This window comes from Delphinus delphis, chromosome 10, assembly GCF_949987515.2.
Source record: "Delphinus delphis chromosome 10, mDelDel1.2, whole genome shotgun sequence".
Taxonomy (NCBI): domain Eukaryota; kingdom Metazoa; phylum Chordata; class Mammalia; order Artiodactyla; family Delphinidae; genus Delphinus; species Delphinus delphis.
The window spans coordinates 67422414-67448467 of NC_082692.2; the positions used below are offsets into that span (position 1 = coordinate 67422414).

Below are 26054 nucleotides of genomic sequence, written 5' to 3' on the forward strand. Positions count from 1 at the left end.
CCCACACAGGGCTCCTTCGCCTGGGGATCCTGCACCGGGATGATGAGCCCCCAGAATTTCTGGCTTTGAAGTCCAGCGGGGCTTGTGTGGGGGAAAGCTGGAGGGCTGTGGGAAACAGAGACTGTTCTTAAAGCACTCATGAAAAATCTCACACGCTCTGAGACCCAGCACAGAGGCAGTAATTTGAAAGTAATTTGAAAAATATCAGCTTTTAAATTTATCTTCCACCACTCATTTTTGTTTTCTATTTAATTAATTTTAAGATTGTTTTTTATTTTACTGCTTTCTAGATTCATCTAGTCTCTCTAGTTTCCTATGGCACACTGAGGTACTGAAACTTGAATCCAGGGAAGACAGGAAGTGCTAAGTCTGAGAGACAGTAGAGAGCTGTATGGAGCTATCCTGCCATGGTCCCTCCTGCCCTCCTGTGTGACTGATAATGAGAAAGGATGTGGATGGACCTCACTGGAGGAACGGCACCCAAGTGCCCTGTCTTTCCACTCTGAGTTCGGATATGTCTCTGACAGAAGGGAAGTGGACAGGTAATACAAGTTCGCGTGGAGCTTGTTTGTGAGGAAGACTCAACTTATGTGGCATATATCCTAATCCTGATGTCATAAAGCAATTGTTAACTCATAGTTCTCCCCCTCATATTACTCATCAGACCTTGGGAAGTAGAGAAATAAAGGAACCATCTAGAGACAAGCCATGGGGGTTCGATTTTGTGTAAGAGACATGGCCAGATCCACTCAGCAGGCTTGAGGGTGGGTGGGAATCACTCTGGACTTCACAGCTTTTGGGAAAAAAGAGGATGCTGAGGCAGTGGGTATCTTTGTGCAGAGCCATAGAGAGAAACGGTACTCTTAGCTCATCCATTCATTTCCCGTTTAATTCTCATGACAGACAGACGGCAATTCAATTTTAATTGTGATTGAGGATTCCGAAGACGAAATTAGGTTGAAGCAGAAGAAGAAGCAGAAGCAGAAGTAGCAGCAGAAAAAAGAGGTAGGTAAAATCTCCATATAATTAACAGATATCCAGAACATTTATGTCAGTGTCATGAGGGTGTGGAATTGTGCCTCTTAGGGATCCAGAGTTTAAAGTAATCAGGAGTCAGTTCAATACTGGCTTATTTTTCCTTCACTTCCTTCTCAGCATGAACTCTCTGGCTCTGGGTTTGACTGTGACACAAAGAGTGAATGGCGAGAAGGAAAGCCATCAAGAAATGCATGAGCTGGGAGATGAGGATGTGAGGACTCTGAATTAGAAAGTAGAATGTTCACAGTATGGGGAGGCTGGGAGTAGATTATGTGATGAGGGTGTTAAAAACTCACCGCCATATTGAAATACACTGTTGTGGCAGAAAGAAATCAGCCAATGGAACTAGAATTAGCAGAGAATACCAGGCAAAAGCATTATGAGGCCAAACCTCCCAAACCCAATAAGCACTGAAGAGGTAGAGTACAACTAAGTCCCTCACATTCTTAATGCACCCTCCTAGTTACTAATGGTTTTTCTCTTGATCCATGCACCTGTGAGGTAGTCAAGAGGAGGATGCTATGACTCTGAGGGTAAGGTGATGTGTCCATGTTGGCAGAGGAGGACTCACCACCCAGGACTTCTGCCTCTTAGTTAGTGTCCTGCTAACTCCCCTGAAGTCTCCAAAGAAGGGCTGACTATTAAAAGAATCAAGGCCCTTTCCAGGAATATCCTAGAAGTTGGTGGCAGGAAGTTCCCTGAGTGGTCTCTCTTATCTCTGCCTAGAAAAATATAAAAGAAAGAATAAAAGCAGCCGAGAAGATCCAGGCCTGGTTGCGTGGAACCCTGGTGCACCAGACATTGTTACACGCAGCCCTCAAGGCCTGGATCATTCAGTGCTGGTGGAGACTGACAATGGACAGGCTGTGGCAGAAGAAGCGGAGGGCAGCCCTGATTTCCTATGCACACACAGAGAGGGCAGTGGTCAAGCTCCAGGCTTTGGTCTGTATGTGGCACATCCACTGGTGTTACTGCCAGGTGCTCAATGCCATCTACATGATCCAGTACCACTGGCAAGGCCACAACTACCAGACCTGTGCTCTTCTCCGGGGCCACTGTGTAGTCACAGCCACTCACCTGCAGTTCCACATTGAAATCATCAACCCCTAAGGGATGGCAAGAAGCGGCACTGTCTCCTGTCCTCAGTAAAGGTCTAACCTGATCTGGTATGTCTCATGGTCTCCCCACCAGCTAATGGAAATTTTAGGACTTAAGCCATGCTGCCTCCTCGTCTCCCTGGGAAAGAACTTTAGTGAGGTTTTTCCCTTGTGCCCATGAACCCTGTTCTGGACTGACAATTCCATATGCTACTTACTTAGTTGTCAAAACAGAAGCCAAGGTCCTAGTCTAATATAACAGAGCCAGAAGTCCCAGCTCCCATCCCCAGCCCCATTCCTTTCTTCTCGCCAGGAATCTGCGAGACAGGTGAGCTACATCTTCCTGAAGACTTTGGGTACCTCTGCACATGAGAACAGACAGTGAGGGTCTTCTCTGTCCGCCTGTAGTTGGGGATTGACTGGGATCTCAGATGCCTCAGACAAGGTATCTTTGGCAATCACCTAGTGAAAAGGTCAGCATGTGGCTGACTCTTCTGGTAGAAGTGCAGTGCAGCTCCAGGTAAAGGACAGGAGGCTGGCCTTAGTGATAGATGTGACTGGGCATGCTGACGAGCAGGTGATGACCCTGGAGACTGGTAGAAAACAGGAGTTCATGGCACTTCAACTCCATCTTCACAATTCCCTTACCAGAACTCCTCTCCCTGAGGGCTGTGTAGCAAACAGGGCTCCCCCTGATATTACCCCCATCCCTACTCTTGTCTCCATTCTCGCTCCCATGGTCATACTAAAGCAATGCTATACTCAGTAGCAATTTCTGTGATGATGGAAATGTTCTGTATCAGTGCTGTCCAGTGTGGTAGCCACTAGCCACACATGGCTGTGGAGCACTTGAAATGTCCCTGGTGCAACTAAAGAATTGACTTTTAAATTTTATTTAAATTAATTTATATTTAAATAGCCACATATGGCTAGTGCCTATTCCATTGAATAGTGTGGCTCTGGACCTTACCATTAACCAATCAGTGTACTGTTACCCAAATTGCTTTTTCTGGAGTTTCATTCTCTTTTTACTTTATTCTCTCCTTCCAGTTCACCTTTCAAATACCCCTAATAGAATGTTTCTTCAGATGTGATAAAGTCTTCCAATCTATTGACCCTACCAATTTTTTTTACAGCCATCACCCTGACAAACCCTTGTATCTCTCTTTACCCAGTTCAGATTCTATACTTAATTATTGTAATCTCTCTCCTGAACAACTTGAATTCCCTTGGTCCTCTCTCTGCAAATGTATGTGGGATGAACTTAATTATCTACCTGCTCTGTGCCTGCAGAAGAGTGGCATGGCTAGAGCAAGACACCCATGAGGCATGGTCTCGGTTCATATTCATGACTGCAAATCTCCATTGGACAAATTTCCCAATAAATTTATCTGGTGTGTTTGCATTTCTTTTTTCTGAATTGAATAATTCATACCACCTCCTCTCCAAATGCCCAATTCTACTTCTCCCCTTGAACTCCATAATGATGATATATGTCACCACACACTTAACAGAAGAAATGGGAGCAGACTGGACCTCCATCTTCCTACCACCTCATTCTCCATCCCAGCTCCATCTGGACCACACTTGCTGCCTTCCCTCCAAGTGAAATAAATGAAGGGTCTTTGATCCCATCAAAGGTTAACTCCTCCATTATCCTGCTGCCATCTCAAGGTGTTTGATCCTGCATTCATAACCCCACTATCCAAATTATCAATGTCTACCTCTTCCATCTTTAAAAAATACGATCTTAATCAGTTTCTTTTCCAGTTCTCTGTTTCTCCTCATAGCAAATCATGCCGTCACTGTTTCCACTTCTGTTCCTACTATTTTCTCTTCAGCCCATTCCAATCAGCCTTCTACCCCTCTTACTTCACTGACACTGCACTCATCAACATCACCAACATTGCAACTGACCAAATCCAATGGTTATTTCTCTGTTCTTATGCATTCTCTCTACATTAGGCTACAGAGTTAATTACTCCCTTCTTATTGAAATACATAATTTTTTAAAAGCAAACAACAAAAATCATACCACTTAATCCACAGTACTTTAATATATATCTTTAATAGATGAGACCTTTGTAAAAATATAACCTCAATATTATCATATCTATCAACAGTCACAATAATTCATAGAATATATATGTAATATCATATATCTTAATATCATAGAATATATATGTACCTAATAACTGAGCTTCAAGATACATAAAGTAGAATTCCCCTGTGCCCCTTTGTGGTCACCCACTACTCTCCACCAAACCCTAGCAACCACTGGTCTGTAATATGTACGAATTGTTTTCCCTTTTCCAGAATGTCATGTAGAAGGAGTAATAATTTGTAGCCTTTTGAATCTGGCTTCTTTCATTTAGCATAATGTGTCTGAGACCTGTGGTGTGGTGGGTACTCATTTGTTTTAATTACTGAGTGGTATTCCATTGTATGGATGTTATCAGAAATTTTTACCAGTTGAAGGGTCTTGGAGTTGTTTCCAGTTTGGGGTGATTACAAATTAATCTGCTATGTATATGTGTGTTTTTTTGTGTGAACCTAAGTTTTGCACTTTATTTGGTTAAAAACCTAGGAGTGAGAGCTTCCAATTTTGGTACAAGATGGTGTCAACTAATTTTCCCTTCTCCTCCCCTCTAAATACAAACTAAATACTCTGAAAATAATTCAACAATCATAAAAGGACTCTGAAATATGGAGAGATGGCGGATCATCTAGGAGTCTCAAGATTTTAAAAGGTACACCTAGATGAATTCTTGTTTTATCTGTCATACATCTCAGACTGGACACCAGATATGTCTGCAACCTAAAACCAACAACAGGCATAGGGAAAGCTAAACAAAACAAACAAAACAAGAAAAGCATGCTCTCTCTGGTCAAAAGAAGGGGAAGCCCAGCAGAGACTAAGCAGGGAGACCCATGCCTAGTGGCAACAGCAGACTGAATTGCCTACAGTACCCTTATAAGCCAACCCATCCCATGCCCCACATGCACTGGCAGCAACAGGCATGATCTGCTCACAACAGCAGCAACAGTGGAACCCAGGCTTATCCACCCACTCCACACCCCACATCCATTAGCAGTGGTGACCCAGTCTGTCCTCAGCAGCAGTAAAAGCAGAACCCATGTGGGCCAACACACTTCATTTATCATCTGCTAACAGAAGCAGGCTTGATCTACCCACAGCAGCAACAGCAGAACCTGAGCAGATCAACCCATCTCCTACCCCAAACTAAATGGGAGGAGAGAGGGGATCCTCCTGTACCTCAGCTCCAACAAGCCTAGTATCTCCTGGCCTTCCAGTCAGTGGCAGAGGCAATCCAGACCTAGCAGCACCTGGCCATCCAGCCAGCCACAGAAGAAGATCCAGAACAGGAACTTCCTGTCCCTCCACCCAACAGCAAAATGCAGTCCAGGTAGCCCTTCTCTCCTCCAGTGGCACCAGCAGAGACCGGGTGGGACACCCACTGACACCAGGTGGCCAGTGAACAGGCCAGCATATTGCTCTCTACCTCAGAAGTCCAACATCCTAAACCCTCCATCTAATGGCAAGAGGGAACCCAGGAAAATGGCTTCTACCTTGTAGGTGGCACCAGAAGGGATCCAGTGGAACCAAAAGAATAAAGCAGACCAGAATTGCATTGAAAGAGCCCAGAAAAGAAAATTCTCATTGGAAACAGGGCCCACAAAAGTAGGCCAGCATCTACATACTAAACCTAAATAGGATGCTGCCTTCTAGAATAGAAGATTTAAATGGCCTTGAGAGCCTCCTAATATAATATCCAAAATGTCCAGCATACAATAGAAAATCACTCATCATACCAAGAATCAATAAAAGTATGATGTTAGATGTGGATTCTCTTTATCAAGTTAAAGTTTGGTAGTTCCCTCTATTCCTAACTTGCTAAGAGTTTCGTTTTTATCATGAATGGGTGTTGGATTTTGTCAAATGGTTTTTCTGTTTCTGACTATATATAGTCATATGATTTTTCTTCTTTAGCCTGTTGATATGGTGGATTGATTAATTTTTGAATGTTTGAAGTAGCCTCGCTTACCTGGGATAAATTTATACTTGGTGCTGGTGTATAATTTCTTTTGTACCTTGTTGGGTTTGATTTTTACCTCTACGTTCCTGAGAGGTACTAATGTACACTTTTTAAAAAATTCCCTTTGTCTGATTTTGATATCAAGGTAATACTGACCTCATAAAAATTGGGAGCATTCTCTCCTTTTCTGTTTCCTGGAAGACATTATGTAAAATTGGTGTGAAAATTCTTCTTTAAATATTTTGTAAAAATTCTTTAGTGAAGCCATCTGGGCCTGGAGATCTCTTTTTAGAGAACTTTTAAATTACAAATTCAATTTCTTTAATGGCCAAGGGACTATTCAGGTATCTGTTTCATCTGATTGGGTTGGTATTGTGTAACTTTCAAACAGTTGATTAATTTCTTTTAAGTTGTTGAATTTATGAGAATAAAGTTACTCATGGTGTGTTTCCTTATGCTTTTTTTAATATTTTATTTTATTTTTTTAATACAGCAGGTTTTTATTAGTTATCCATTTTATACATTTTAGTGTATATATGTCAATCCCAATCTCCCAGTTCATCCCGCCACCACCACCACCCCTATTTCCCCCCTTGGTTCCATACATTTGTTCTGTACATCTTTGTCTCTATTTCTGCCTTGCAAACCAGTTCATCTGTAACATTTTTCTAGATTCCACATATATGCGTTAATATACGATATTTGTTTTTCTCTTCCTGACTTACTTCACTCTGTATGACAGTCTCTATGTCCATCAACGTGTCTACAAATGACCCAATTTCGTTCCTTTTTATGGCTGAGTAATATTCCATTGTATAAATGTACCACATCTTCTTTATCCATTCGTCTGTTGATGGGCATTTAGGTTGCTTCCATGGCCTGGCTATTGTAAATAGTGCTGCAATGAACATTGTGTACATGACTCTTTTTGAATTATGGTTTTCTCTGGGTATATGCCCAGTAGTGGGATTACAGGGTCATATGGTAATTCTATTTTTAGTTTTTTAAGGAACCTCCATACTGTTCTCCATAGTGGCTGTATCAATTTACATTCCCACCAACAGTGCAAGAGGGTTCCCTTTTCTCCACACCCTCTGCAGCGTTTGTTGTTTGTAGATTTTCTGATGATGGCCATTCTGATTGGTGTGAGGTGATACCTCCTTGTAGTTTTGATTTGCATTTCTCTGTTCCCTTATGCTTTTAATGGCTGCCAGATCTATAGTGGGGGGAATGGGAGAAAGTCTAGGCAAAAAGTTCTTAGACTTGACTGCAAACATACAATCCATAAAAGGAAAATTGATACATTAGACTTGGTCAAATTTAAAACTTTTGCTCTATGAAAGACGCTGTTAAGAGAATGAAAAGACAAGTTGGGTGACAGGAGAAAATATTTGCAAACCACATATTTGATGAACTTGTATCTAGAATATATTTTTATCATTTTTCCAGTTTTATTGAGGTATAATTACAAATAAAAATTGTATATATTTAAGATGTACAACATGATGGTTTGATATATGTATACATTGTGAAATGATTACCACAATCAAGTTAACGCATCCATTACTTCACAGTTACCTTTTCTTTAAAACAAGAACCCTTAAAAACCACTCTCAGCAAATTTCAAGTATACAGTTCAATATTATTATTATATTCACCATGCTGTCCATTAGATCCCCAAACTTATCATATAACTGAAAGTTTTTACCATTTAATAAACAGCCCCCCGTTTTCCGCACCTCCCAGCCCCTAGTAACCACTGTTCAACTCTGTTAGATTCCACTTTGTGAGATTGTACAGTATTTGTCTTTCTCTGTTGGGCTTATTTTACTTATGTCCTCCATAAGGTCCTCCAGGTTCATCTATGTTGTCACAAATGTAAGGATTTCTTTCTCTTTTTATGGCTGAAAAATATTTCATTTTATATGTGTATCCATTTGTCCTTTGATAGAAAGAGGGTATTTCCATAGCTTGGCTATTATGAATAATGCTACAGTAAACATGAGAATGCAGATATTTCTTTGATAAAGTGATTTTATTTCCTTTGGATATATACCCAGAAGTAGGATTGCTAGATCATATGGTAGTTTTATTTTGAATGTATTGAGGAACCTCCATACTGATTAACATAATGATTGTACCAACTTATATCCCACCAGCAGTGTATACAAGGATTCCCTTATCTCCACACCCTCGCCAACACTTGTTATCATTTGTCTTTTGATAATAGCTATTCTAACGGGTGTGAGGTTATATCACATGTGGTTTTGACTTGCATTTCCATTATTAGTGGTGTTGAGTAATTTTTTCATCTACCTGTTGGCCATTTGTATGTATTCTTTGGAAAAATGTCTATTCAGGTCACTGGCCATTTTTTAATTAGGTTTGGTTTTGTTTTTGTTGTTATTGTTTTTCTTCATTATTGGATTATATGAGTTCCTGGTATATTTTGGCAATTAACCCCTTATCAGACACATGTTTTACAAATATTTTCTCTTGTGCCGCAGGGTGCTTTTTTATATTGCTGATTGTTTCCTTTGCTGTGCAGAAGTTTTTAATTTGCTGTAGTCTCACTTGTTTATTTTTGCTTTTGTTGCCTGTGCTTTTGAGGTCATATCCAAAAAAATCATTGCCAAGACCAATGTCAAGCAGTATTTCCCCTGTTTTCTTCTAGGAGTTTTGTGGTTTTAGGTCTTGCACTTAAGTCTTTGATCCACTTTGAGTTGATTTTTGCATATGGTGTAAGGGAAGTGTCCAATTTCATTCTTTTGCATGTGGATATAGTTTTCCCACCAGTTATTGAAGAGACCATTCTTTACCAATTGTATATTCTTGGCTCCCTTGTCAAATATTACTTCACCCTACATATATGTATGTGTTTATTACTGGGCTCTCAATTCTGTCCAGTTGGTCTGTGTCTGTTTTTAATGTCAGTTCCATACTGTTCTGATTACTGTAGCTTTGTAATATATTTTGTAATCAGGAAGTGTGATTCCTCCAGCTTTGTTCTTTTTTTCTCAAGAATACTTTGGGTATTTAGGGTCTTTTACAGTTATATACAAATTTTAGGAATTTTTCTATTTCTGTGAAAAATGCCATTGGAATTATGATAGGGATTACACTGAATCTATAGATTGCTTTGGCTGGTAAGGCTATTTTAACAGTGTTAACTCTTCTGAACCCTGAACATGGGATATCTTTCCATTTATTTGTATCTTCTTCTATTTCTTTAGTTTTCAATGTATAGGTCTTTCACCTCCTTGGTTAAATTTATTCCTAGGTATTTTATTGTTTTTGATGCTGTTGTAAATGAGACTTTTTAAAATATCTTTTTTCAGATAGGTTATTTTTATTATATAGAAATGCAACTGATTTTTGTTTGTTGATTTTGTATCCTGCAACTTTACTGAATTTGTTTATTAGTTCAAACAGTTTATTGGTAGAGTCTTTAGGGTCTAATTGAAGGCATCATTCCAGAAACTTGGACAGTAAACTGTCATTAATTTTGGTTAATTTCAGCTTTTATGGTACTGGCTATCCATCCCTGACACCCTAGCCCCCAGCGCTATTCCAGGCATCCGTGAATGAGTTCTGGAGAAATTTGTATGAAGCTTGCAGAATCCAAGGTGAGCAATAAAGAATCTGTCCTTCAAATATTAGGGATCTGTGCTCATTTTGCTGATGACTACTTGTGATCACAGAGGTGCAGAAACAGAGACAGGGGCCATCGTTGCAATCCCCACCACAGTTGTTGCAACACCCTCCCCTTCCAGCTGAAGTGGCTTACAGGGGATTTAAAGAGATGGGACCTCTCCTTCCTCCCCCACCCCTTTTCTCTTTTTCCCTTTTTGGGAGCCAGACCCTTAAGGACTAGGACACTTAAAAGTAACCACATAGGGCTTCCCTGGTGGCGCAGTGGTTGAGAGTCCGCCTGCCGATGCAGGGGACACAGGTTCGTGCCCCGGTCCAGGAAGATTCCCACATGCCACGGAGCGGCTGGGCCCGTGAGCCATGGCCTCTGAGCCTGTGCGTCCGGAGCCTGTGCTCTGCAACGGGAGAGGCCACAACAGTGAGAGGCCTGCGTACCGCAAAAAAAAAAAAAAAAATTAACCACATATACAAGGAAATTTTAAAAGTCACCATGTATGCCCAGGGAAAGGTGGAGGCCCAGAAAAGACCAGAGAAGACCTTAAGTTTACACCTATACTGATCCCCAGCACAGAGACACCCTACAATGAACCAACAACAACAGCAAAAACAGCAAAATCAGGGAAAGAGGGAAAAATTGACCTCTAGAATAACCACATTATGAGATTCAAATGTTCAATCTTCAACAACAACAAAAAAATTACAAAGCATACAAAGAAAGAGGAAAATTATGGCCCATTCAAAGGAAAAAAGTAAATCAACAGAAACTGTCCCTGAGAAAGACAAGGTGGTGGACTTAATGTAAAAATACTCTAAAACAACTAAACCTTGAAGACCTTATGTTAAGTGAAATAAGTCAGTCGTAAAAGGACAAATATTGTATGATTCCACTCATATAAGGCATTTAGAGTAATCGAATTCATAGAGACAAAATAGAATAGTGGTTGCCAGAGGCTGGGGAAGGGGAGAATGAAGAATTATTGTTCAATGTGTACAGAGTTTCAATTTTGCAAGATAAATGAAGTTCTGGAGATGGATGGAGGCGATAGCTGCACAACAATTTGAATATGCTTAATTTTACTGAGCTGTTTACTCAAAAATGGTTAAAATGGTAAATTTTATGTTATGTGTATTTACCACAATTTTTAAATAATATTTTTTAAAGACTTTGGGGGAAAGAGCAAAAGATGACACAGGACTTCACGTTGCACAACTACATCGGGGCACCATTTACATAGACCACACTGTGAAAGAATCTCCCTGGAGTTGGAAGACTTGGTGGCCTTGCAACCCCAACTCTCCTACCCATGGCAGACATTGCTAATCAATCACAGGCCCTGCTCATAGAGCACCAGACTCTCAGAATCCTCCACACTGGACCCCAGGCAACCCCTGCCACTTCCTTAGAGCTGATTTATGAGATGCCAAGTATTTGCCATCATTAGCTCAATGACCTCCTTGAAGTATGTCTGGCAAAGAGCTGGGGACACATATAGCAGACCTGGTCATTCCTGTATTGGAAGGGGTATGTACTGTTGTACACTACAAGCTTGCGAGCCCAAAGAGATTTCAAGTTGAAGATTCAGTTGGTTTTCTTTGAGGTCGTAACGGCCCTGAATAAAGCCACGGGTATGGCAGCTATGCCAGCGCCAATAGACCTGAATGATGCGGACAGCGTGGAGCAAACGGCAGTAACGAAGGCGGATGCACCACATGCGGAACCAGGATTGTAGCTTGACAGCTGCCCATTCTTGCCGCGCGTAGCATTCTAGAGACGTCCGCCGCCTCTTCTCCTGCAGCTTCACCAGCTTCTGTTTCCACCAGCGTTGAATGATCCACGCTCTGAGAGCCGTGTGCAGCAGAGTCCTGCGCACCAGGGTGCCCCGCCACCAGGCTTGGATGAAAACAGCCGCTTTCTGTTCTGCCATCATCATGATTCTTACTTTGGGGCCTTGCAAGAGAAAACAGGGGACAATTAAACTCATACAGGGACTTCCCTGGTGGCTCAGTAGTTAAGAATCCGCCTGCCAATGCAGGAGACATGGGTTTGAGCCCTGGTTCTGGGAAGATCTCACATGCCGTGGAGCAACTAAGCCCCTGCACCACAACTACTGAGACTGCGTTCTGGAGCCCGTGAGCCACAACTACTGAGCCCGAGTGCCACAACTACTGAAGCCCACATGCCTATAGCCCGTGCTCCACAAAATGAGAAGCCCGCGCACCACAACAAAGAGTAACCCCCACTCACTGCAACTAGAGAAAGCCTGCAGACAGCAACGAAGACCCAATGCAGCCAAAAATAAATAAATAAATAGATTTATTTTAAAAAAAAGAAACATACATTTCGGCCCTAAGGTGTGGCAGGAGAGCTGTTGTGGGCAGCAGCTGGACCTCAGAGATCAAGTAAGTGTCCTGCTTCCGCACACATGCATGCACACACAAAGATACATGTGCACATAAGCGTGCACGCACAAAGATGTATGCGCATGCACAAAGATACATGTGCACACATGCGCACACACACACACGATCCAGTTTTCCTGTATCCTGGCCTTTGCATTCCCCAAACACAATCCCCACTTTGTAGCTCTCAACCATGTGTGGTCTGGGTTCAAACTCTTTGCGCTCCTCCTTGGCACACACCTTGGCTGGACTCACAGCTCTTAGCCTAAGGAGAAAATAGGGGGAAAGGACAGCCAAGGAGGAGTGGATCCCTGTTCATTTCCTGCTCTGTGTATGGTGGCCATTCATCCCAGTTTGCCTGGCACACCCTGAGTTTATGCCTATTGTCCTGGTATAATTTTGATAAGTATCTCTTTAACTCCCTGAAGCATTTCTCTTTGGACAATAAGTTGCATGATCACAGACCTTTGGGTCACTCCACTGGACCACAAGGGTCAGAGATGTCACAAGTCAAGGCTCTCTCCAACACAGTACAGCCTGGATCCATCTACGCAGGGAGGGGTGGGAAGGCAGAGGCAGTGGTGTGGGTAGGCAGTTGGAGGTGGAGTCCCTTGCTCTCCTCTCCTTTGCTCCTTCAAGCTCTCTTCTATCAATGCGACTTCATTATTATCTTTGATTGTAATTTGGAAGGTTTGCTGTCCTTATCAGGGTTTAGAGAGAAAAACATGAAAGTAAGGGTGCTCTTCCCACCACTAAGTGCCAAGTCACCCACACACTAGGCTTCCTGGACTTTGCTGGAATCTCAAACATGAGAAGGAATCCCCTCCTGAGGAAACTATGGGAAATGTACTGCCCTCCAGAAAGCTTGGGTAAATCTGACTGTCTCTTATAAAACATTAAATGCCGATGGCTTTGGGGGATGGTCAAATCCCTTCAGATCTACACTCAGTTACCCATGGTTAGGGTCTAGATGTTCCCATCACTCTCAAGTCTGTTCTCCTCCAGCCACTGCTCTGGCAAGAAGAGAAGAGGAGGGGAAAGAGCCGTGATGTCATAAGGGCACCTATGACTCAGGCACCAGGATGGCTCCCAATAGCTGAACCCCTTCTAAGGAAAACCTAGAGGACCTGTCCTTTCTTTCCTATGTAAATGGCTACAAAGAAGAATACCTCAAATACTGACCCATTGACACAAATGTGTATAGTGATACTCATTAAAGCCTGGCTGGTATTCATTAAATGGATTTCAATTCATTTATCTTTTTACATTTATTTTATTGAAGTATAATTGATTTACAATGTTGTGTTAATTTTTGCTGTACAGCAAAGTGATTCAGTTATATATATATATGTATATTCTTTTTCATATTCTTTTCCATTATGGTTTATCACAGGTTATAGAATATCCTGTGCTATACAATAGGACCTTGTTGTTTATCCATTCTATATATATAGTAGTTTGCATCTGCTGATCCCAAACTCGCAGTCCATCTCTCCCCCCACTGCCCCCTCTTGACAACCACAAGTCTGTTATCTATGTGAGTCTGTTTCTGTTTCATCAGTAAGTTCATTTTTGTCATATTTTAGATTCCACATATAAGGGATATCATATGGTGCTTGTCTTTCTCTTTCTGACTTACGTTACTTAGTATGATGGATTTCAATTCATTTAAATAATGGTATACCAAATAACAATTAGAAGAATGGGTGTGTTCTCTATCTACTAATATAGAAGCATGTACAAGATTTAGCAAGATTAGCAAGTTCATCAAATCAAGATCAACTAAATATAAGCATAGATTTACACACATGTCTTATAAAGTCATTCTTTTAAAAGGTGGTGGAAATTAGGAAGATATCCACAAAAATTAACAATGAGCATGTCTGATGAGGATATCAGGGTTGGGAGAACAGAGTAAACTCCCTTACTGTGGCTAAACCTCCTATGTCTTGCCTATCTGTAAGTCATCTAGTTATCAGGCCCCTGGGAGAGCAAGACCCACACAGGCCAGAAAGCCCATAAGCCCCCAGGACCAGCCCAGGACCCCCATCTCAGGCTCAAGTGGACTCAAGCACTCTCCTAACTTCCTCCCCTGAGGCCTCAAGGTCACAGTGAGGAGATGGGTGAAGGTCAGCCACTGCACAAGCAGTACCCCACCTCTTGCCTGCTCCTGGCCTCTGAAAACCTACCGGGCTATCGTGAGGCCCTGGTCCCCTCTCAGGGTCGCAGCCCCAGGGGTCACTGAGAAATGCATTTGCAATGTGTAGAGTGAGTATGCAGGAAGTCAGTGTGGGGCTAGGGGAAGAGCAGATGTAGAGAAGAGGAGGAGGCCATTTAAGGCTGGAGGGGGGTGTCAATGTGAAGTTAAATGGGATGGGAGAATGGAAAGGATAAGAGTAAATTGGAGAATGGGGAAATAGTAGAGTACAATGCATGGGACAGTGAAGGTACAAGAAGCACCTGTTTGAAGATAAAAGTGTTTGGCCATGCCCCTGGGAGACCCACATCTGTTTAATGCCCCCATTAGTCTGGCTCCAGAGTCTAGTCCCTAGTCACCATTGTCCCTGCTGTCCCTGGTAATAATCATGGAGCAATGACATTCATCCCACTTCACAGATGAGGAGACTGAGGTGCAGAGACCTTACATGGCTTAGTCTGGTCTCACAACAGATTAGGGAAGTTGCCAGGGACTGGGGTGTTGGTGGATGTGGTGACCCGAGGGGCAGGGAGGGTGCTGAGGCTTTGAATGTCACCAGGACCTGCTCGGACTGAAGCCAGTGGGAAGGGAGGAACCTCCCCGGGGGCTAAGGAACAGAGGAGTGACACCATCCAAGGGAATTTTTTGTGGGTATGCTGGCCAAGGGGCCTGAGGCGAGCATGACGGGGGTGCATCTCCTGGGGCTAGAGTAAGGGACACAAGGAACAAAATACAAGCACCTCTCATGACCACTGTGGGTGACCCACAGAAGTACCAGCATTCTGGGGTCTCCCTATTCTTCCACCCCACCCCCACCATTCTCTGCCACCTCTACCAGAATTTCCCCCTAGAGGTTCTCAGTAGACCCCTTCAGGGAAGGGCGGAAAGAAGAAAGGAGGGGTCAGTGAGGGTGTCAGTGGGATCAGCCCTCTGAATATGCTCCCAGCCCCAGAGCCTGCAGGGGAAGGAAAGCAGGTCTGCTGGGAGTGGCCTGTGCTAAGAGAGCCCTTCCCTATCAGCCCCTGCCTGGGTAATTTCTTTGGCCTCCACCCCCACACTACAGCTAGGTTACCCTTGAATGCAGGCCCCACCACAGCTGTCTTCCTGGCAGCCCCTAACGGAGTGACTTCGTAGGTCTGAACCCTGAGAAATCCCAAACCCCCTCATAGATCTCCACTATGGTCCTCATTGGATCCTACTGTAGTCACCTGTTTACTGATCAGCCTCTTCCCTCACTGGTTCCTAGAGGACAGAGCCTGAGCCGCTTTCACATTTGTGACCCCAGAGGCTGCACAATATCAGGACATAGTAGGTTAAAAATAATTGTTCATTGAATGTGTAATAAATGGATGAATGAATGGACTCCACCCCTAGCCCACTCCTCTGGAGACCCAAAGGCCTCAGGGCCTGCAACCCTTCTCTCCATGACTAGGGACAGATCCTGCCATGCCCTGCCTTGTCCGCTCTGCTTGGGGTACGCTGAAAATCCCCAGGTCTGAGATGAGGAGTCTAGAGCATTTTGGGGCTAGGAGAGAAGGGTAACACTGGGAAAACCTGGAAGAGAGAAAGGGAGAAAACTGGAGGCGGGGCAGGGGGCACATGGGGACTTGGAGTCTGAGAGAGAAATGTAGAGAGAAGGGCAGAAGAAAGTGAGACAGAATGTGACTTTTCAGGTGATACCCAGTGGCAGCCCTGAATCCTCAGGCTCTCCCCACTAAACAGTCTTGTTGCTGCTCTCTTCTGTCCACAAATGTCCACTGTCCCTGTGAGGAGGTCCTGACAGGTGGATTCTGAGAATGAATACAAGACCTCTTAGTGGCCCAGCTTGGATTCTTGCTCCAGGGCTGTGGGTGGGATGGTTGCCCACAAAAGACTCTTCTTCTTCCTAGTGGTCCCCAGCCCAACTCTGACTTCACCATGGGCATTTAAGACCTGGAGCCACAACAGAACCCCTGGGTGTACCTCAATGAGAGAGAAGCCCTGGCCCAAGAGACACATTTGCTTTCACCCTGGGCCTCAGATCTGGGAATTCTGTAGGGTCTCCATATTGCTTGTTTAGGGTATTGTGGGGTTGGGGAAGTTCAAGACTGGATAATCCTGTGTGGCTGGCATAATTCAACTCATAACACCAATGATAAGTCACTAGCTACAGGCTTCCCCTTAGGAAAGGACATGCCTTGGTCAAATCCCTTCCCTATGGCCAAAGGCAATTCGTAGTACGGGACATAGCAGTGACCCAGCAGTAGCCAGTATTCCCAGTAGCTGTGGGATGAGTCATCAGCTACGAAGAGTGGATCTACTACGTCCACATATTCACTACAGCCCACCCCTTCATGTCACTCACATATACTTGCTTCCCATAGCAAGTTTTTACCATTTAAAAATAGCTTCTTCAGGATTCATGTAGGTCTTTTCTCCTGGGAAAACTTAGAAGGGTCAGAGAGACAAACTTCAGTCCCTACTGCTACAGTTTATTTTGAGGCCATTACTCACACTCCTCTCCCCCTTCCTCTACCACCCTTTCTAAATTCCTTTCACCTTTGACTAGCATTTCTGCTGGTCTAGGCAGTTTGCCTGAAGGGAAGCAGCAATTCAGACCCTCATCCTTGAGGCACCTGGTTCTCTGGTTAGCATGTATTTCTCAGGCCATGTTTGTGTTCATCTACCATTATACCTGGGCAGCAAAGCAACAAGACATCTTCCAATGACTCACCCAAGCAGCACTCATAGTCTTCCCTGCTCCCATAGTGTAGCAGCAGGCCCTTCACCTTCTCCTCATGATATCAGGGTTAATTATCCCTGCCAGAGTGGTGACACCTTTCATCGCCTGCTTAACTCTTGGCAAAAGGAGTCTGAAGTGACCAGGTCACAGCTGTAGCTTTAAGTTTAATGGGACTCTTACAGTGATCCCTGATGTGTGCCTTCCAACTCTAGAAACTAGAACCTCCAGTAACATGGAGCCTGAAGGTGCAAGGACAGAAAGCACAAACACCCAAGCATATAACTAGAAGGGGTGGTCACAGGTGCAGTACCATTTCCACACATTGTACCTACTGGGGACTCAGAACCATGTAATGGACATTGATTTAGGGCTTGGGTTGGCAAACTACAGCCTGTGGGCTACACCCAGCCCACTGTTTTTGTACATCCTGTAAAGAATGGTTTTTACATTTTTCAGTGGTTGAAAAAACTCAAAATAATAATATTTCATGACATACGAAAATTATATAAAATTCAAATTTCAGTGTTCATAAATAAAATTTTATTGGAACACAGCCATGTTTATTTGTTGATATGTTGGCTATAGCCACACGTACACTACAATGACAGATTTGAATAGTTGTGACAGACTATATGTGGCACTCATCACTTCCCACTGCTGCTCAGCACACAATAAATTGCAGTGGTACAGTTATAACTGAATAGTGTTTTGGGTACCACACATATTGCTGTGCTGTGACTTATTTTTTATTACCAGTACATATCCATCATGTCAAAACAATGGAAAAAGGAGAAAAGTGGACTTTAAGTATCGCACTTTTAAGAAAATGGCAAAGCATTGTGCTCCTTATGCAATGACGCTATATAGCTGTGCTAAAAGAATACAATATTGGGACTTCCCTGGTGGCGCAGTGGTTAAGAATCTGCCTGCCAATGCAGGGGACATTTAAATTTAAAAAGATTTAAATGGAGTATCTCATCACAGCAGAATTTCTCCACAAAAATAAGAAAAGTGAAAATGAGGCTGCAGGCAAAGTACGTTTCCAACTTGCTCATTTGTTAGCCAAGCAAGAAAAGATGTTTACTAATGATGAATTAATTAAATCAAGTTTAATTGCAGCTTCTGAAAAAAATGTGTCCAGAGAAAATAAATTTAACTCGCCGCAATTAGAGAAAGCCCACGTGCAGCAACGAAGAACTAATGCAGCCAAAAATAAATAAAATTTTTAAAAAAACCTGAATGACATTGGAAATAAGTTTTGCTGCAGTCTTCATGTTTTTTAATGAATTAAACGTGAAATTAATGAGCAAAGCAATGTTTTATGTGAAACTTATACTGAAGTAGAGTCATTTTGGCAAATAATTTTATTTTTTTAAGATTTTTTTTTATTAAAAAATTTTTAAATTTATTTATTTTTGGCTGCATTGGTCTTCATTGCTGTGCTTGGGCTTTCTCTAGTTGCGGCGAGCAGGGGGCTACTCTTTGTTGCAGTGCACGGGCTTCTCACTGCAGTGACTTCTCTTGTTGTGGAGCACAGGGTTTGGGCGTGCAGGCTTCAGCAGTTGGGGCACGCGGGCTCAGCAGTTGTGGCGCACAGGCTGAGCTGCTCCACAGCATGTGAGATCTTCCCAGACCAGGGCTCAAACCCGTTTCCCCTGCATTGGCAGGCGGATTCCTAACTACTGCACCACCAAGGAAGCCCCTTGACAAATAATTTTAAATAAGTAATGTCAAGCTGCTTTATGCACTTCCTGAGCTGTCAAAAGTTAAAACAAGAAGCAAGATAACCATTCTCATGCAAATTTTCAGTGGATATATTCTCTGAGTTCAAACTAGAGTTCCAGCAGCAAGCACTTTTCAGACTTCCATGTTAAGTACAAGAGGAGTTTCCATATTTCTAAACTTTTTTATCTAAGCAATTGAGGAACAACCACCTGAACTTCAATTGGAAGTAATTGATCTGCAATGTAATGACATGCTTAAAGGCAAATATCAAGAAAAGAATCTCATAGAAGTCTACAGATATCTTCCAAGTGATGACTAGTCTCGATTATAATCCTATGCTCAGGAATTTATATCACTATTTGGCGGTGCCAGATATTTCACTTCATACCTATGTGAATGAAAAGACATTTTCAGAGATGACACGTGTAAATTTTCATTACAGACAAGCATTAACAGACAAACATTTGCAATTGATTTTGATGGTAGGGAACACTAACTTTTGGTCTTCTTAATTGGGCTAAACATTATTTCCCTCCCACCCTGACTGCCAGTTTTTAAAGTTTGTGGGTGCGACCCCTCTTTCCTTGTTTTGTTGCTGAGGCTGAATTTTTATGCTACTTGACATTCACACTGAAAGATGAGGATCATTAGCCCCACTTCACAGCTCAGGAAACTGGGGCTCTGAGAGGGAAAATGACATGTCTGCAGCCACACAGCAGTGAGTGGGGAAGCCATGGTTGGTGTGACCTAGCTTGGTCTGGCTGCAAAGTCCTTGCTCTTTACTCTGAGACATTGAACACAGTAGAGAGAAGCAAGGAGAGAGGAGATAGAAGTCCTTCAGAGCAAGAGCGAGAGACTAGGACCTGAGTGAGACAGGGCAGGACACAGAAGGACAAAGCAAGAAAGACAGAGCTCAAGCCCTAGAGCAAGACAGAGAGCTGGAGCATGAGATTTCTGGGCAATGTGAGCTGAAGGACCAACTTGCCAGGGCAGAGGAGATGGAGATGGAGCTGGGCTGGACATAGGGCTTCTGAGTTTGCAGGTTTAATGGCGAATAACCCAAGACCTTAGACCCCTCCCTCTGCAGGAAACCACGGAACAGCAGTGCCCAGATGGGCAGAAGGGCAGCCTAACCTTGACCTCTTAACCGGCCCTTTATCATCACTTAGGCGCCAGTCTCACCCCAGGTGGCAGCTTTTCACAAGAAGGGACTGTCAGAGGTCTCAGCTCCACCTGGATCAATTCTTGCAGAGACTGGGGAGAGGGAGAGGCAGACACAACTGATGGCTTCTCAGCTCTAGGTCTGTGATAGCCTAGGGGATGACACTCACCAGAAGGTTTGGCTAGAAGTGGGTTGCCTTCTTTCTCCATCTCCACACCTCTGGAACTTCCCACACCAACCAGGTCTGGAGGGGAATGAGTCCTAGCCTGCATTCGGGATCAGAGAGTGAGGGACAGAGTTTGAGGTAGGAGTGAGGACAGGGGCTATGCAGTCTAACCATTTTCAGTTTGGAGCTCAGACTCTGACTTGGAGGTCAAGTATGAAGATACAGCAGGGAGCTGTTGGAGGTCACTGAAAGGATGTGACCGCCAGCTGTACTCACAAGCTAGACCCAGGCAATTAGATGCCCCTCACCCCCTCCCCTGTCCTGGGAATGTATGTTCTGCCTGCCATTCCCACAGTGGGAGGCATTTTCAGGGATTCAGCCTTGAGAGAGTAATGTGTTCTCGAGAACATCTGGGTGGTATATGTGGCTGAACCTCATTAAGGCCTCTATATAAACTTGCAAGAGTCTGGCAAGCAAGTACGGAGATCTACTTGTCTGTGGCCGCCCAAGACAAGTCTTGTAAATAAGTTCCCTTGCTTACTAAACCTGCCACCTACTAATCTGGGGTAATCTGCCTCTTTCTTCGGTCTTTTCTTGCCCTCCATGTACAGGGGCCAGTTTACGAACCAACAGGAGCCAGGATCAAGAGCTTGGGGTGGGTGTGCTCCTCTCAGCCATGGGGGTGGCTGGGAGATCACACCCAGAGCAACTAGACCTGGTGAGTGAATTCCTGGCAAAAGTGCTGCTGTGCGCAACAACCCCACCCCTGCCCCAGGCTTCCATTATACACAGCCTTAGGGAGAGGCACCATTTCCATAGACTGAACATGAGTGATGCTCCCTGAGTTGGCAGCATGGCAGATCTGTACCCCCAACTTTCCTACCTATGTCAGACGTTGCTAATCAATCACAGTCTCTGCTCAGTCTGGACAGTGGCTCAAAATCATCCTCCTCAGACAACCCCTGCCAATTCCTCAGAGCTAGCATATGAGATGCTAACTATTTGCCATCATTGGCCCTGACCTCCTGGAGCTTATCAAGCAGAGAGAAGCTGGGGAAAGACCACTTCACTGCTTTATTGGAAGGGGAATACACTCTGTCACAATGCAAGGCCCTGAGCCCAGCAAGATCTCGAGTTCGAGATGCAGCTGGTTGGCCGTGACTCTCTAGTGGCCCTTGATGAAACCCTGGGAAGCGCAGGAGTGGCATCTCCAGTAGGCCTGGATGATGCAGGCAGCGTTGAGCAAATGGCAGTAGCGCCAACAGATGCGCCACATGCGGACCCAGGACTGCAGCCTGACTGCTACCCACTTCTTCCGTGTAAAGTTCTCCAGAGCTGTCCGCTGCCTGTTCTCATGCAGCTTCACCAGCTTATGCCTCCACCAGCCCTGAATGATCCACACTCTGAGAGCCACGTGCAGCAGTGTGCTGCACACCAGGGTGCCCCGCCACCAGGCCTGGATCTTTACTACTTCTGGATTACTGATGGGAGGCCTGTTTTGGGTTCTTGGGATCTAACAAGAAAAAAGACGAGACATTTGGAGGATATTCCCCACCCACTTCAGCCCCAGGGTGTGCCAGGAAGGGATCCTGATGCCCTATCAACAATCACCCCTTCTTCTGAACCTCAAGAGCACTGGGCAAGGCACTGGCTGGAACCAGAAGACCAGGTAGGTAGGTGTCCTTTCTTTGCCCCACTCTGGTTAATGGACATGGATACATCACATTGACCTCTGAATCTCAGAGCTCCCATCTGTAAAATGGTAGTATATCTGTCCTGGCTACCCAGTTTTACATGGGTCAAGTTGGCCAGCCTAGAGCAAGAATACCATGATCAAAGGGTTATCATAGTCCACCTGAGCCTGACCAGGATCCATGATCCTTCCCTTCAGACACCACTCAGCTACTGGAGAAGTGGCTTCCTCTTCTAATCCTGCTCTTTCATCCTTGACTGCAGCTCCAATCTACAACCTGCTTTCTTCCTCTGTGATAACATAGTATTAAAAGTTCCCACATCCCATAAAATTCTACCTCTTATCTCTTCCCCATCTTCACTTCTCTTGACTTTCAAACTTTAAATCTTAATTAGCAAGCAAACATACATGCACACGCTCAAACACACATACACACACACACACACACACACACACACACACACACACACACACACACACACACACACACACACACACACACACCATTGATTAAGCCCAGCTTCGCATATGTTGGCCATTCCATTCCACAAACACAACTGCCACATTCCCACCCCCAGCCCCGTGTCATCTGGGTGGGGGCATCATACTGCTCTGAGTCTCTTATTAGCATCATCTACTCCCTTTGTTGCAGCTATATTCTCTTGTTTAGCCTAGAAAAATATGGGGAAAGAGGACAGACAAGAATGAGTTTATTCCTGTTCTTAGCTCTGGAACATACAAAAGACACTAGCCACAAGCATTAGGACACAAAGACCAGAGACATCCAAGTCCAGGCTCTTCCTGCCTCTGCCTTCTCTAAGTTCGATAATGGTGCTGGCGGTAAAGATTTCAAGATCAGCTCATTCTGCTGAGGCTCATTTTTGGTGTGTTCATTAATTGTTTTGGGCTGGTCCTTCTCCTGCAATCAGCAATTAGGGGAAAGGCAAGAGGGAGGCTGCTCTCCCTCCCTCTCCATTAAGTAACCCACACATCGCCAGCGTACAGGGCTTCCCAGAGTATTCAGATGTCAGGGAGATCCCCTCATCCCGAGAGATTTATGGGGACATCCGTAAAAAAGCCTAGTGTGTCAGTCTCTCTCTTACTCACCATTGGTCCCACATGGATTGGGTGTAGATGGTTCAGATCCCCTCAGGTCTGTGTTCCTCTAGTCATGGCATGGAGAGAAAGTGGGGGAGGGAGACCTATGATGTCATAAGGGCAGTTATGACTCAAGCACCAGGCTGGCTCCCGACAGTTAAGCCCCCTCCAAAGAAAAGACAGAAGTGCTGTCCATTCTTTTCTGCTGGAAATGGCCAAAGCCCTAGCTACAAAAGCAAGACACCAGAAATAGTGGCCCATTGATGTAAAGGTGTATAAAGGTAGTCATTGGTGATATCCCCAGTTGGTAAAATTGGGCGTTGATTTAATGGTTTATAGTCCATTCAAACTATAAAATACAACATAACTGTTGAAAAATAATGAATTTGATCCATGTGTACTGATGAGAAGGTATACCCAAGATGTATTTGTAAGTGAAAAAGCTGAACATCATTATGATATCATTGGATGGGATGGTAAAAAACTGTCAAGATATATAATTATACACGTATGCTATAAACGCAGGTAAAGAGGGAGAAAGGTATATAGACCAAACTGCTACCAATGATTACCTTAGAAGAGTTGAATTGCTGACCCATTCATACAATACCAGGGAAATCTGTGAGGCCCCCAGGACGAGCAGTGCTTTCCTTCCCCAGCAGGCTCTGGGGCTGGGAGCATATTCAGAGGGCTGATCCCATTGACACCCTCACTGACCCCTCCTTTCTTCTCTCCTTCCCACTCTTCCCTGAGGGGGTCTACTGAGAGCCTCTGGGGTGAAACTCTGGTAGAGGGTGAGAAGAATGGTGGAGAAGAACGGGGTTGGAGAAGGAGGCTCACCCCCATCATGCTCACCCCAGGCCACTTGCCCAGCACACCCTCAAAACCTTTGCTTGGATGGTGTCACCCCTCTGCTCCTCAGCCCCTGGGGCAGCTCCTCCCTGCCCACTGGATTGAGTCTGAGCAGGTCCTGGTGGCATTCAAAGCCCCAGCACCCTCCCTGCCCCTAGGGTCACCACATTCACCAACACCCCAGTCTCTGGCCTCTTTCCTGTCTGAGTCTGCCTCCATCTTGGGACCCAGCCCCCTCGTTTACCCAGGCTCCATATGTGGGATCTTTCCTGTGCCCTTAGAGCGCAGGGACTTTAATTTCTCCCTTCAGTCCTCAAATGCTCATGGATCCAATTATGAGGAGCATGTGTTTAGTGGCCATTCATATATCTTCTTTTATGAAGTATTGGTTTAAGCCTTTTGTCCACTTTTATTGGATTGTTTGTCTTTATTACTGAGTTCTAGAAGTTCTTATACTCGATATGAGTCCTTTGTCAGATACATGTATTGTAAATATTCTTTTCCCTAGCCTGTGACTTTTTAAAATGCTGTCTTTTGATGAACAGATGGTTTTAATTTGGATGAAGTCCAGTCTATCAATATTTTATACTTAGCACTTTCTCTGTCCTAGGAAATCTTTGTTGACTCCAGGGTCACAAAATAATTCTCATGGGTTTTCTTCTAGAAGTTTTATATAGGTTTAGCTTTAGTTTTTGTTTAGGTCTGTGATCCATCTTGAATTAATTTTTTTTTTTTTTTTTTTTTGGCTATGATGTTAGATAGGGGTCAAGATTTTTTTTCCAGTGAAAAATGTATTTCCTTTCTGCATTGAATTATCTTGGTACATTAAAAAAATCAATAGACTGTGTAAATGTGAGTCTATTTCTGGCTTCTCTATTCTGTATCATTGATCTGTTTGTCTGTTCTTACTCTAACACCACCTGTCCTGATTACTGTAACTTTATAGTTTTTCAAGACAGTAAGTCTTGAAATCAGATAATGTAAATCCTTCAACTTTGCACTTCTATATCAAGAATTCCCCAACTGCTCATACAGTTGATTTTTGTATATTGCCCTTGAATCTTTCAGTTTCGGGGGTGCTTTTTTTTTTTTTTTTGGGTACGCGGGCCTCTCACTGTTGTGGTCTCTCCCGTTGCGGAGCACAGGCTCTGGACGTGCAGGCTTAGCGGCCATGGGACATGGGCCCAGCCGCTCCGCGGCATGTGGCATCTTCCCGGACCGGGGCACGAACCCGTGTCCCCTGCATCAGCAGGCGGACTCTCAACCACTGCGCCACCAGGGAAACCCTCGGGGGTGCTTTTGATTTTTATTTATAAACAGCTTTGTTGGAATATAATTCACATGTCATACAATTCACCCCCTTAAAGTGCACAGTTCAGTGTTTTTTAGTATATTCACAGATACTTGCACACAATACCATAGGTATCTTGCCTGCTTGCTAAATTTTCTTATTCCAGTAGTTTTCTGGGTAGATTGGGGGTGCCTGTATGCCAGTTGCGGGATCTGGAGGTGAGGTATCCTAAGTGGCTTGTGGTGGGCTTCCTGATGGGGTCCACAAAGTGGTTAGTAGGACCCGCATCCCTTTGATGTTTTGAACCCTACCGGCTGTTCTCTCAGTTCCTCCCCACCCCTCAGTCATGCTGCTCACCTCAGTGTTTTGAAAGGAGTAAGAAATGCACCTCAGTGACCCCTGGGGCTGTGACTCTGAGAGGGTACCAAGGCCTCATGATGACCAGGGGGGTCTTCAGAGGACAGGAACAGGCAGAGATGGGGAGGGCCCCACCTAGTGTCTTTTGCATGGTTCAGAGCTACGAACAGAGCTAAGAGCTGCTACAGTGGCTGCCCCTCACCCATCTAATTGTGGCCTTGAGTCCATCAGGGGAGAAGACAGGAGAGCACTTGAGACCACTGGAGTGTGAGGTGGGAGGTGTAATTCTGCACCTCAGAATCACATGGCTTCATATGTTATAAAACATACAGCAGTGAGCTCATTGCCTACTCAACTTCCCTACATCTACTAGACACTGCAGACTAAACTGCTGATCCTTCTCATCCTGCTTTCTCCACCTGGTCTTTCTCATCTTGGTAAATGTCACACTGTCTGTGGTGCCACATTCATCTCATCCCACAATTAACAGATCAGCAAGATCTGTTGGCGTCACCTCCAAACACAACCCAACCATAGCTCTGCCTCC

The 26054-nt window shown here is 44.1% G+C and overlaps 3 protein-coding genes across 3 annotated transcripts; 1 reads left to right on the plus strand and 2 right to left on the minus strand.

Moving 5' to 3' along the window:
* The first annotated feature begins 708 nt into the window (after positions 1–708).
* On the plus strand, positions 709–2148 carry IQCF2 (IQ motif containing F2). The gene is given in 3 exon segments (XM_060023776.1): positions 709–726; positions 904–1005; positions 1765–2148. Coding segments are annotated over 3 exon segments (504 nt in total).
* Positions 2149–11346: 9198 nt separating this feature from the next.
* LOC132432905 (IQ domain-containing protein F5-like) lies at positions 11347–20322 on the minus strand. The gene is made up of 2 exons (XM_060023777.1): positions 20220–20322; positions 11347–11792 (listed from the first exon to the last, which is right to left on the minus strand). The coding sequence occupies exons 1-2, from the start codon at positions 20320–20322 to the stop codon at positions 11347–11349; spliced, it is 549 nt and encodes a 182-aa protein (XP_059879760.1).
* A 960-nt stretch (positions 20323–21282) lies between these two features.
* On the minus strand, positions 21283–23856 carry LOC132432906 (IQ domain-containing protein F1-like). The gene is given in 4 exon segments (XM_060023778.1): positions 21283–21729; positions 22518–22580; positions 22715–22828; positions 23848–23856. Coding segments are annotated over 4 exon segments (633 nt in total).
* Positions 23857–26054: the final 2198 nt, after the last annotated feature.

Excerpts from the sequence above, each read along its gene's own strand:
- LOC132432905 (XM_060023777.1), bottom strand. The coding sequence starts at position 20,322 with ATGCAGGCTAGGACTCATTCCCCTCCAGACCTGGTTGGTGTGGGAAGT. Across the intron at positions 11,793-20,219 it reads ACTTCTAGCCAAACCTTCTG|GCCCCAAAGTAAGAATCATG; the intron begins GTGAGTGTCATC and ends TTCTCTTGCAAG.